The sequence below is a fragment of the Conger conger genome, chromosome 6, assembly GCF_963514075.1.
Source record: "Conger conger chromosome 6, fConCon1.1, whole genome shotgun sequence".
Taxonomy (NCBI): domain Eukaryota; kingdom Metazoa; phylum Chordata; class Actinopteri; order Anguilliformes; family Congridae; genus Conger; species Conger conger.
Window position 1 is genome coordinate 61,249,111 of NC_083765.1, and position 13,688 is coordinate 61,262,798.

Here is a 13,688-nt window from a genome sequence, read left to right on the forward strand (position 1 = left end):
GCGCAATAGTAGGTTACACTATATTCAAGGAAAGTTGCATATGATCCATCATATCTCATTCTGCAATAAAATCAGTTATTTATACAATAGCCTGTTACGGATAACCCATGATTTTGCCTAAATGGCACATACTTCAAATTATGCATGTTTTAGAATAAGCCAGACTAGCTCGTTAGTAAATATATCTACAACGTATGGCTGTTTTAAAAAGTAACCTAGTTACGTTACAGCTTGTTTAATAGATTCAAGGCATGCCTTTCATTTTAAATACCCTACGCGATCTTTTCGGTTACCTTCTGGTATTCCACATAAACGCTGTAAGCCAAACGTGCAACATATTATAGTAATCTATAGGCTACATAGTGAAAACAATATTATAATCGTATCAACTAATACCAGTGTTGAGAAAATCAATATCCAGGGTAAACTGCGATAATTAAAGGTATCCCGGTCACAATGTTGCATCAGCGGTGGTTTATCGCCGTCTTTAACAGCAGCACCACATCAAACGGAACAGTGCAGACACACTCACATGCTAATACGGAGGGGTTTCTCTGTTGTGACATTTACATTCTGTTTAGCTAAACGGAAAAATACGCACCATTCCAGTGTATCTATCATACACCAATTACACAAATAATTCATAAGCATTTCGGATTTTCCACAATTTTCGTCGTGTTTGGCAACATATAACTAAGTTCATTCCATCCGCTCCTCCCAAACTTTGCAAACCCTTGCAGCTTTCCTGCACACACACAGAGATAGCTCTGATTGCTGCGAAGGGAGAAGACGAGTGCGGTCACCTTTAGCTAGCATTTAGAATAGGCTAATAATAACCCTGTTCCTTTTTTAAATCATTTTAGTCATGTAAGGGACTTTGTAATGTCAGCGGAACAGGAGAAAGACACCATCTCTCTTAAAAGGAACAGAGGTAATCGGCATTTTTCTTTTGCTATTTTTGGTCGCTTGTACGTTGTATGTTAGCTAGCTAGTGTCTGTGGGGGCACGATACGTTGCACACAAGTCTCAACCATAATTACGACTGTGAAGGAGCTTGTCGGCCTACCTCAAGGCCTTTGAAGATTTTATTGAAACTCAGAATAGACAGCGCTGTACAGAAGAATAGTTTTGAAGAATAGTGAACGCAACCGAGCGCATTTAACTACATTAAAAAACACAACTGTTTTGGTTTATATATCGGAATGTTTGAGCGTATCACGAAGCTACGGTGAACTTTTAAAGCCGGCCGACGTTTTTTTTTTTTTTGCTCGCTGTTGAAAACATTTTTCCAAAAGTGCATTTGAGGTTGGTAAACCACAAGTTGCGCTTTTCTAGGTAGTCTGTTGTCAGTACTAGGACACGTAGGCTACCATTTGTTTTCGAGTAGCAGTTTTTTTAAACAACATAGAAAGCGAACTTGTATGAGCATTATTTTAAAAGTAGGATATAACTTTTAATGTTTCTCATAACAAGCCTTCAACGAAATCGATGCATCGATTAGAAAACGTGAAAAGTGTTGTTCTCTTTTGAAATCATACAAATATATGGAGACATCGTTGGCTAAGTTACTAGCAGTTAGCCTACATTTGAAGTGTGGTGTCAAAAGTAGGCGTAGGCGTAGCCATACCACATAGGCTACCTGAATCAGTTTTCTGGACATGGTCTTAGGCTATAGGTTATGTAGCCCATTGAAGCTACCTAGTCCGTGTTTCGTATACGATTTAAGTCAATCTTGTGACCAGGCTATTAAGGGTGCCGAAGTTATTTTAATATTGTTTGTGTGAGCCCGTTAATAACGCACCTTTTATGATACAGGTGGACAATGCTGGTTTTTAAAGGTTTAAGAAGTGGATTTTCTAACATGAGTTGGGATGTGATTTTGCAGGTGGAGACGGGGGGCTTGATGGGTTAGGAGGGCCGGGTGTGCTACTGGCAAGCCCCGATAAGAAAAAGCGCAAGTCAAACACTCAGGTAGCTTCATGTGTTCACCCTGATGTGACGCTTGTTGAATGGTCACTCTATTATAATAGCTCATTAAAATAAACGGGAAGCACTTCGCTACCTGTAGTTCCAATATTGTGTGTTCCGTGTTAAATAATGTTTGTATTGTATTGATCGTCTTGAAAAACCTGAAGAACCGGTAATCTGCTTTCATAATTTTACTTCAATGCCAATTTCTTAGTTGGCAGTAGACTCTTTTTTTTCTTTTTTTTATTAGACTAGTTTTAGAAGGAATACAGCCATCTGGCTCTTGTCATTATCCAGATTCAGATCTCTACGGTTTTGTAAAGGCTTTGAACCTGTGCTTTCTTGTTTTACAGCCGTCTTCATTCTCTCCTCTCTCGGAGTACGCTCCGCCGCCGAATCCAAGCGCAGACCACCTGGTCGCGGCCAATCCTTTTGACGACAGCTACAATGTCCCGTCGTTCAAGCCCGTTCCTTCCGGAAACCCGTACTACGGGCACTCGCACTACCCCGGTTTCAGCGGCTATGGCCCTCAAAGGATGTCTCCGCATGGTCCCCCTCGGATGCCCTCTCCGTACGGGGGGCCTTATCAGACACGAACCCACCTCCACCCGTTTTCCCAGAACCAGATGGGCATGGGGTTCAGTCCCCGGCCCCCTGGCTTCAACTACAGCCCCCACGAAAATCCCGGCTATGGGAACCAGCCGGTGTTCAACAACACCAACCTGCCTTTCCCACCTAATCAGCCTTTTAGACCTGGGCCAGGAGACGGCTTCAATCAACTGCCGCCGCACAACATGAGCCAAAGCACAAACCCCGACATGGGCCTGGGTTTGGGGCCAGAGGGAAGCGCCCCACCGCGGCCCTGCGTGGACCCTCCAACCCCTGGGTTTATGCAGCAACAGAACAGCCTTGGCCCGCCCAGTGGCACCACCCTGCCCAAGCAAAGCGCCAACGAAGCGTCAAGTAAAAGTGCACCCCAGAGCGCTTCCCCCCAGAAACAGAGCCAGGGGTTGGAGGAGGTAGCCTGTCAGGACGGGGCCTTGGACCCTAAGCTAAAGAACCGGAGCGCCACCATCGGTCAAGATGGCGGTCAGCCTAATGCTCTGGATAAGCTCAACGGCATTATTCACCCCGGTGAGGACTCATTAAAGAACTCCCCACAGCCCCTTGCTTCCATGGAGCTCCCTTCCCTCGAGGCTAGGAGGAGGCGCAGGAGGAGTAGCAGCAGTGGGGGAGGAGGAGGTGCAGGCAGCAATAAGGGCGTGGCACACCCAAATCGACCGAGCCACTCCTCTACAGAGCCTGTTTACCCGTGTGGGATATGTCTGAGCGAAGTGAATGATGACCAGGAGGCCATTTTGTGTGAGGCTTCTTGCCAGAAATGGTTCCACCGGATTTGCACCGGAATGACCGAGACGGCCTATAACCTCTTGACGGCGGAGGTGTCGGCAGTTTGGGGCTGTGACACCTGCATGGAGGAGAAAGGTGCTCAGCTCACCAGAACCAGGGAACTGGCAGCCCAGCCCGTGGTAAACAGCGAGGGATAGGTGCAGTCCTGGCGACCGTCACAAGAATCTGTCGCCATTTTAGTGCATTTCAGATTACCTTCTCGTTTTGGCTTGTTGTACAACATCTTCATTATTTTGGTTACTGATGATGTTTGTGAAATGCGGGATTGTCCCTTTGCAGTAGAGCAGGGATCATCAAATCACGGTCCTCGAGGTCCGAGAACTGCTGGTTTTCCACCCTCCCTTTACCTGGGAATCGGATGGGAAAACACTAATTGTTCAGCTCATTACCAGGGAGAAAAGAAAACCCAGGCAGAATTTGGAATGGAGGTCCAGATTTGATGATGGTTGCAATAGGTGTAGGTGTCCTCTGTCCATGTTCTCAGTAGTCACTCTGGGGTGAATGGTAGTTTTAGTCCTGGCAGCGTAATGATTGTCCCGACCACTGATGTGCTAAAAACATCCTAGTTGTCCTGTTCCGTTACAGTTTGAATTAGAATTTTAAGCTGCTTTTCAGTTTTATACGATCCTTCCTCAGACACCATGTGAGATATACAGTATATACACTCACTGAGCACTTGATTAGGGACACTTAGGGGTAAAAATATGATTAAGTGACTTTGGCTGTGAAATGATTGTTGGTGCCAGACAGGGTGGTTTGAATATCTCAGCTGCTGATCTCCTGGGATTTTCACACACAACAGTCTCTAGAGTCTGTAGAGAATGGTGCGCAAAACAAAAAACATCCAGTGAGCGGCAGTCCTGCGGGCAAAAACGTGTTGTAAATGAGCAAAGTCACAGGAGAAGGGCCAGACAGGTCGAAGCTGACAGTAATGCAAATAACCACGCATTACAACAGTGGTATGCAGAAGAGCATCTCAGAACATACAATGTCAGACCTCTTAAATGGATAGGCTACAGCGGCAGAAGACTTGAGTCTAAAGAAAATAAGTCTAGCAAATACCTAATTAAGTGCTCACTGAGTGTATAATGACAATAACTCAAATATTAAGGTTTTCTGATGTTTGTTTTGATGTTAAAGTACCTATAAATACAATGTTACATTTTAATCTTTGATAAAAATGAGCAATACTGTCAAGGCCTCTCCAGCACAGTAGGTGGAGTTATCTGTCTTGTGTACCAATCAATACTGAATGTGGCCTAGTATTAAATGCGGGAAGCATTCAAGTTAAGACATTTGGCAGTGACCGATACAGTACAGATGCATTATACTATATTGTAGTGTTTTTCACGTAAGTACTGTATTCCTGGTTGTAACATGCATGCACTTCTTAATTTGTCGTAGCTGTCCTCTCAATGCTTTGTAGCTTTGCTCACGTGCACGCCTTGTCATTTTTGAATGCATTCTATTAGTGATTTACCTGTACATGAAATTATGATTTTCCATTGCTATAGGTTGAAGGCACAAAGCACAATGGTCTGTGGAGAATTAGAATGTCTTTTGATAATTTTGAGAGGAGACTCACCTGGCCTGTCTTTCAGAACCTTGCGATACCCATGAAGACCCATTTACTGGTACAATATTGAAGGAAATGCTTCAGTTGCTCCTTGTGTGGAAGGTTGTTTATTTGTAGTTTGTATCTTGCTATTTCTTAGCCTTGTTCTTTAAGGTTTTTAAAAAATGCCAAGTTTTCATTAACTTCAGTCTCACTGACCATTTCAGTATATTCATAATTTGAATACCGTATTTTGCATATAGTCATGTAGGCTAATTTTCCAAACATGTTGTCAGTTGTTACAGATTCATGTATTTTCTTAACGATGGTATCCCAGTTAGGGACTGTTCATCGACCTATTCACAAATCCCAGGCTTTTATTACTGCTACTATTAAATGAGTATCGCAAAGCACAAATGTGTGGTGTGTGCTTGGTATGTCAAACCAGACACCTTTTCAGAGTTTCAGTCATCATTTTGGAGGCCCTCCGCATTCATGGGGATCCGTTATAGATACCCCTGTGATGCAAATCACATATTTTTTTAGTAAAGAAATGGTGTAATAATGCAATAAACAAGTGACTAATATCTTTATTTATGCAATAAAACAAGCTTTATCAATATAGTGTATTTGAAATCATGAGTTTTTAGAGCTGCTGCCTGGTAAAAGTAGTGTCTCTGAATATTCTGAACTGAAAAGTCTGCAAATAGAGGGGGGTCTCCTCTACTTATGGTAAAAGTGTTCTGCACTATACAACAGGCCCCTGTATTAATCCTCATGAGATCAGCAGTAAGCAGCTGCTCCAATGGCTGTCCGACCCATTGAAAATGAGTGAATCAAGTGGTGGGGACCTTTCTACAAGGTTAAAGAGCTATCTGTCTGAGAGGTCTCATAATTCAACTTCACTTATCGAAAATTGCATGCGGCGGGAAAAATGTGAGTAAATGATGAAATTAAATATGAAGTCGGTCCCCCGTGGACTGTACTGCAGTAGCAACAGCAGTTTTGTGTCCATTGGCAGTTGGCAGTTTACCCATCTTTCCCCTTGGTAGTCAGCAGAAAGGTACATTCATGATGTTTTTGTTACCTGAAAAATATACGGTATATTTAAAATATGTAATAATTATAGTTATGACCTGTAATGCAAAGTGGTGTCATGTTCAGATGACATGCAGCAAGTTAGAAATTAACTCAAAGGAGTACACAGTGGTATAATAAAATCCTTTGAATCATGTTCTAACTGGCAAGATGTGTGATTGATGTTTGAAGAGCTATTTTAATTTATAATTAAGCTTTTGATGGGGTCTGCTCTTCAAGGATGGAGATGAAGCAAGAGATTGTATCACTAGGTAGCATTTCAAAATTATGTTTTGCCTTTCATTCCTGTGAAATATATGCACTGCTAAAGTAATTCTTAGCACTTATATTATACAGGCATGGGAAAATTGTGTTCAGGATGTTTGTGAAAGTTGCAAACAATGTCAAAAAGCAAATGTACATGGTAAATCTGCTTAGATATAAATATCCCTCAACTATTTGCCCTTACAAAATAAATAGCAATTTAATTTGATAAATGCAAACTTAAGATAAATTGATAATCAGTCATGTTCCTTTGAACTTTTGAACTGGCAGATGGTGACTAGATGGTGTTGACTTGAGAAATTTGTATCTGCTTTAAGCTGTAAAAACACATCAGAAATAAGCCTTCCAAAGCAGGAATCTTTTACAACACTGCCATATTTATAGTCAACAGAGGGGAGAAACTGGCCTTTGTTTATTTATATAAGTGTTTTAATATGATAATTACTGTTAATTTATTAGATTCCATTTTTTGTGTAGTGAACTGCTGTGTTGAAAATGATATTTGATTTAATATATTCCCCCACATTTCCTGTACTTAAATGTTTTTTTGTTTTTTTTATTGAAACTTTTTTCGATTTGTGCTTGACACAAAGCAATACAAAAGTGGTGACTATCCCATTCAATACGTGTTGAAATGAATATTGCCAATAAGTATGGACCTGTGTTTCCATATTATTTCTCCAAGATCTTGTGTTTATTTTTGCTACTTTTCTGTAAATTTTTACACTAGATGACTGTTGACACCAGATGCCTTAATGTGCTTGATGGTTCTGTATAACTGTAACTTGTAGCTCTTGAGTCAAAGGTAAGAAGAGGCCAAATACTCATTCTACACTACATAAAGTCATTTGTGCTGCCCAATGCTGTGGAATGAATGTGTTGCTTGAGAAATATGTTTCAAGTTAAATATTTACCGTGATGTGAAAATAATTTCATTACAGATATTGAATGTACATTTCATATGTAAAGCATTTTAAATAAGCTTACACCAAGTGATACACTTTGGTATTTAGCTTGCAGGCATTGTTTTTAATGACCACGAAGGTACAAACCGTGCTTAACAAAGGAGGCCTGGGTTCTGAGATGCAGTGTAAATATTGGCAGTTAATCATGGCTGTGAAGACCAAGGTTAATACTTGTGCTTGTATGTTTTATTGCCACTAGCATTGTTAAAGAGTAGGCCATATTATGGCAACAAATTGTGTGTACACACACACACACACACACACACATGCACCAACATTCAGAATCAAACATTTTTGGGGGGTTGCTTGATCCTTGCCAAGACCTGTTACAAATTAATTAGTGCAGAAATGTCAAGTCTGTTTCATTTTTACGTGTACAATTCAAATGTAAAGTTGTCAGAACTTTGCTCTGTACTGCATAAAGTGTTGTGTTAAATAAAAACTTATTTAAAAATGGTGTATTGTCTTCATTGAAATATCAATTGTATACACAAAACGGTTATTAAAGATATCCCTATACTTACCAGCCAGCAGTGTTGACTACCCCGTGCAGGATCTTAATAGTAATGCCCATGGTATTGCAATGCTCCTACTCTGTAAACATAGAAGTAGGAAGAAGAATCTGATCAGTGATCAGTTTACAAACGCTTTTTGCAGCATATTCTTTTTTTCAATCTGGGATCTAGCTTTGAAAATTGGAAGATCCTGATGATATACCTGAAGGTAACCAATGAAATCAAGTTTCCTGATACCTGTAATTACACATTTAAGAAAGCAAAAGGCAGGCAACTTCGTGTATTTGAATATAAATAATTCAGTAAATGGCAAGCTCAGCAGGTTTTTACCAATCAGATTACATGGACGAATCAATCCTTGTCATTTTGCCAAACAAAATGCTTGTACACTTCCAGAAACTGAATTTGCCATTTACTGTAAATAAACAGACTCCTTTGTCCTCTCTGCTGAACTTCTTAGTTTATGTCATCAAACAGAGAAGAGGAAGCGATAGATGGTTGGAATATAACAAAAATGATTAGATATGGTTCAATAATTGTCTGGAATAGATGAGACATGACAAATTAAAAACATGTTTTAAACAGATTTTAAGAGATTAAGAGCCCTGTTCATGGTTGGTACTGAACTGAAAGGTATGTTCAAATTAACAGGTCCTTGAGGATGCCGACTATTTGCTGAATCAGACGCCATAAAAATCTATGAACCTGCATTGGATCTGCCGCATAGACAAGATGGAATCTGACTTAATTCCCTTTATAAAACATCTGATGACCATTTATTTTCATTGTCCATAATGCTCGATCATGACATTTTCAGCAGGCCACAGCGTGTGGTCAAAGCCGTAAGCTTTCAATACAGCTCAACAAACATCTCTGCCTTGTGCTCAGTAACACTGCCCCAAACTCAGAATCATGCAAAAACCAAAGGAGTTATCTTCACGTTATGCAATTATTAACAGTACTGAACTGTAATTAATATAATTCAATGTAAGTGTATGTTTAAATTTTTATTGTTCTGCATTAGATATACACATAAATAATACTTCAATTAAAAAAATAATAGGTCAGAATTTGGTTTAAAGACCATGAGCCCATGGATCCATCCTGCATTGTGCCAGTAGTGCAGTGATGGTGCGGAGAATGTTTTCTTGGCAGACACTGGGCCCTTTAATACCAACTGAGCATCATTTGAATGCCACGCCATACCTGATGCATTGTTGCTGGCCATGTACATCCCTTCATGCCAGTCTACTCTTTTTCAAATGGATACTTCCAACGGGATAATCTGTCATGTCGCAGAGCGCACATCATCTTAAACGTTCCGGGAACATGACTGTGACATCACTTTACTCCAATGGCCTGCGCAATCCCCAGATCGCAATCCAGCAGAGCACTTTTGGAATGAGGTGGAATGGACGGCCTGCCTGCCGCATGAATGCATGACAGGGACAGTCTTCAGGAACTGCATGAATTGTCCTTAATCAGCATGCACCAAAATCAGTGTTTCTAGCAGCTTGATGAATCCATGCCATGAAAAATTCAGACTGTTCTTGAGGCATAAGGGGGTCCAAGTCAGATAGACAAATGTACCTCATAAAGTGGCTGGTGAGGGCATATCAATGTTGACAATGTTTTTATTCAGGAATGTACGTTTAGTTTTTAAAAACAGTTACTATCTGTGAATAGTATAAGAAAATGATTTATACTTACAAATGTATTACTTCTCTATTATTTAAATAATAGTAACTTCGTGATATAAGTATTTCATTATGTTAAAACTGCAATTAATGATTGAAATAGGCACTGATGTACAGTACTGTGCAGTCTTATAGTCTTATAGTCTTACAGTCAGGTATGAACAAATTATGTAAAGTAAGAATGCTTTCAAAAATAGAAATGTTAATAGTTTATTTTTTATCAATTAACAAAATGCAAAGTGAGTGAACAGAAGAAAAATCCAAATCAATATTGGTGTGACCACCCTTTGCCTTCAAACCAGCATCAATTCTTCTAGGTACACTTGCACAACGTCAGGGACTTTGTAGGCATATAGTCAGGTGTGTGATTAACCAATTATAACAAACAGGAGCTAATGATCATCAATTTAATATGTAAATGGTAAATGGTTGGCATTTATATAGCGCCTTTATCCAAAGCGCTATACAATTGATGCTTCTCATTCACCCATTCATACACACACTCACACACCGACGGCGATTGGCTGCCATGCAAGGCGCCGACCAGCTCATCAGGAGCATTTAGGGGTTAGGTGTCTTGCTCAGGGACACTTCGACACAGCCTGTGCGGGGGATCGAACCGGCAACCCTCCGACTGCCAGACGACTGCTCTTACTGCCAAGCCATGTCACCATGTAGGTTGAAACACAATCATTAACTGAAACAGAAACAGCTGTGTAGGAGGGTTAAAACATGAAGGCATACACCATGGCAAGACTGAGCACAGCAACAAGACAAAGGTAGTTATACTGCATCAGCAAGGTCTCTCCCCGGCAGAAATTTCAAGGCGGACAGGGGCTTCCAGATGTGCTGTCAAAGCTCTGTTGAAGAAGCACAAAGAAACGGGCAACGTTTGGGGACCGTATGTTTGGGGACAGTGGTCAGCCAAGGAAATTTAGTGCAGTAGATGAAAGACACATCGTGCTTACTTCCCTTCGCAATCAGAAGATCTACTGTGCGGAGAAGTCTGGTCAGAAGTGGTTCCATACCTCCGATGTGGAAACAAGGCCAAGCAACTCAACTATGCAAGAATACACAGGAACTGGGGTGCAGAAAAATGGCAGCAGGTTCTCTGGACTGATGAGAATGAGAAATATTTGGCTGTAGCAGAAGGCAGTTTGTTCACCGAAAGGCTGGAGAGTGGTACAAGAATGAGTGTCTGAATTCAGAATTAATGGTCTCCTCAATGCTGAGAAGTACAGGCAGATACTTATCCATCATGCAATACCATCAGGGAGGCATCTGATTGGCCCCAAATTTATTCTGCAGCAGGACAACGACCCCAAACATACAGCCAATGTCATTAAGAACTATCTTCAGTGTAAAGAAGACCAAGGAGTCGTGGAAGTGATGGTATGGCCCCCACAGAATCCTGATCTCAACATCATTGAGTCTGCCTGGGATTACATGAAGAGACAGAAGCATTTGGGGCCGCCTAAATCCACAGAAGAACTGTGGCTAGTTCTCCAAGATGTTTGGAACAACCTACCCGCCAAGTTCCTTCAAAACTGTGCAAGTGTACCTAGAAGAATTGATGCTGTTTTGAAGGTAAAGGGTGGTCACACCAAATATTGATTTGATTTAGATTTTTTCTTCTGTTCATTCACTTCTTCTGTTCAAGCATTTTGTTAATTGATAAAATTGATCAAATAAACTAACATTTCTATTTTTGAAAGCATTCTTATTTTACAGCAATTTCACACCTGCCTAAAACTTTTGCACAGTACATGGGGTTATGTTTCCCCCTAACTTTTGGAAAACAAGAAATGAAAGAAAAGAATATATAAGATATGAGGATAGATATAACTAAAGAAATCTTTTGGAAAACAAGAAATGGAAGAAAAGAATATATAAGACATGAGGATAGATATAACTAAAGAAATCAGTATACTTTTGGAAGTAAAGAGATATCATCCCCTTCTGTCTGGAGTTGATTTGTTCACACCAGCATTTGCTGATGATGCAAATACCAGACTGTAAACCCACAAATATGAGGCAATACCTTCTGTAAACTAGAGTTATATGGTGTTTGTATCCTGGCCTAAATCATACTTGGCTCTCCTAGGCAGCTTTTATTTTTGTTTAAGCACATTTATGTGAGGGCAAATGAAACCCGAGAAACTGGGACATTGTGCAAGCTGTACTGTGAGTGCTTGAGCACTGTGCATTTCCTTTTTAAATCTTCAAACATTCACAGGCTTAGTCATCATAACTGAATGACTTCTAAGTGGTCAATGAAATTACAAGCTTCATTTAACTTCATTAGCTTGCCATTAAAGATGCTCTTGGTTTCATGTTTGTCACGTCGTGTTTCATGTTTAGTCATTGTCTTAGTTACGTTATTGTCATGTCACGTATTATGTTAGTCTAGTCTCGCCATGTTGTTATGCTTTATGTCTTGTTACATTTAATTTTCATGTCATGTTATGTTTCATGTTTAGTTGTTACGATTTTATTGTTAGTCTTGTCATGTCACATTATGTAGTTTATTCATGTCACAGTTGCGAACTTGTTATGTCATGATTTATGTTTGTTTCATGTTATGTGGTTCTGTTCATTGTTTAGCATACACTTTTTCGTGTCTTTCTGCAAACCTTGCATTCCTGCTTTCTCTCTCTCCCTTTCTGTCACGCACACCCTAATTATTTCAATTTCCCTTGTCTTCTTACTAATCTACTAACTTTAGATCAGGATTGGATAATACTAACATTCTAACCATGTGTTCATGTTACCTTACGTTTCTTGTGCATGTCATTTACTAATTTACTAAAGCTAAGGCAGGATAGGTTTATTACTAACGACTACTAATTACCTCGTTAACTTGTCAATTCTCCACACCTGATTTCCATTCTCAAGCTAATTGTCTACACCTGTCTATACCTGAATTTAAAGCTCAGTTTCATGTCATGTCTTTGTGAAATTGTTGCCTCCTGTTTGTCAGGGCACCACTTTAGTGGTTTTGGCAAGCCAGTGGCTACATGTTATGAGCCAAGCCTGTTTATTGACCAAAGATTATTGACTTCTGTTTTGTTGACCATTGCCTGCCTGTACCACAACTTTGCCTGCTGTCTTTGTGCTTTTGCCCTGTGGAGCAGACTTCGGTCTTGACTCTTGCGCCGTCATCGACCCTGAGCCTGCCTACCGTCCACCTGTACTTCTGCCCCGCTGACAGCTTTCCTGGCTACTCGACTTTTTGCATGGTGTACCGATTACGAGACTGCCTTCTCCCTCGGTACTGTACTTTGGTTTTGGCTGGATCTTACGTGTATGAACATTGCTCGTTTTTTGACTATGCTCACTGGACATTCCCTGAATAAAGCCCTGACGGGACTTTATCACACCCCTGTTTCTGAGTCGTGCATTTTGGGTCCAACCCCCCCACGCACCCGTCTCACTTGGTCAATACTTTCAATGATGGCACCCTCTTTCATCCATCCTAAGCTGTAATCATGGGATGTTTGGCTTCCATGGTGGTGAGTCCAACTTATGCACTATTACTTGGTGCAGTGATGCAGACCACAGTCTAAAATCAAGACTGTTCTAATGCTGACTGTAGCTGTGACAGTTGACTGGATGCCTGCACACTGCTTTCTCCAGGTGCACAAGGAATGTAGTTCTCTGGTACAATGCAGATTAAAAATGTAGTGTCTGCTTATACATGTGCTGGCCTGTATCTCTTCATTCAAATGCCAATAATGTAATTACGGACAAGAAGGATGTTGCGGCAATGGAACTGTGGAACTGGACAACAAAATGCAGTTGAGCATTCAAATTTTGGGTGTAAAAAGAAGTAATAAGTGGTCACACATACTCATAGTATTCATGAGTTCCAGAAAAAAATTAATTTGAGATTTCAGGAACACATTATTTTTTTATATGCGTATAGAATGATTTGTATCCGGCATTACACTGACCTCTGCTGGGCAATGTTATTTCTGTTCCGATTGAAAATGCAGTTATTGCATGCCCCAGTATAATTATTATTGTCAACATGATCAGTTATGAATAATAACGATGTCTTGGCACATTAACTGAGCAGTACATAAAATGCTGAGAAGCTATTGTTATTCATCAGACATATTTCATGTTTTATGTGAAAGTTTACAGACAAATAAAATGAAATTTATTATAATTTGGTTGTTGCAATGTTAGCAATCTAATCTCGTGCGAAGCAACA

General features: G+C 40.3%; 1 protein-coding gene across 1 annotated transcript; it reads left to right on the plus strand.

Moving 5' to 3' along the window:
- Nucleotides 1-541: 541 nt before the first annotated feature.
- pygo1 (pygopus family PHD finger 1) lies at nt 542-7,683 on the plus strand. The gene is made up of 3 exons (XM_061244311.1): nt 542-931; nt 1,886-1,971; nt 2,322-7,683. Exons 1-3 carry the CDS (start codon nt 883-885, stop codon nt 3,513-3,515), a joined length of 1,329 nt encoding a protein of 442 aa, XP_061100295.1. The 5' UTR covers nt 542-882; the 3' UTR covers nt 3,516-7,683.
- The last annotated feature ends 6,005 nt before the right edge of the window (nt 7,684-13,688 follow it).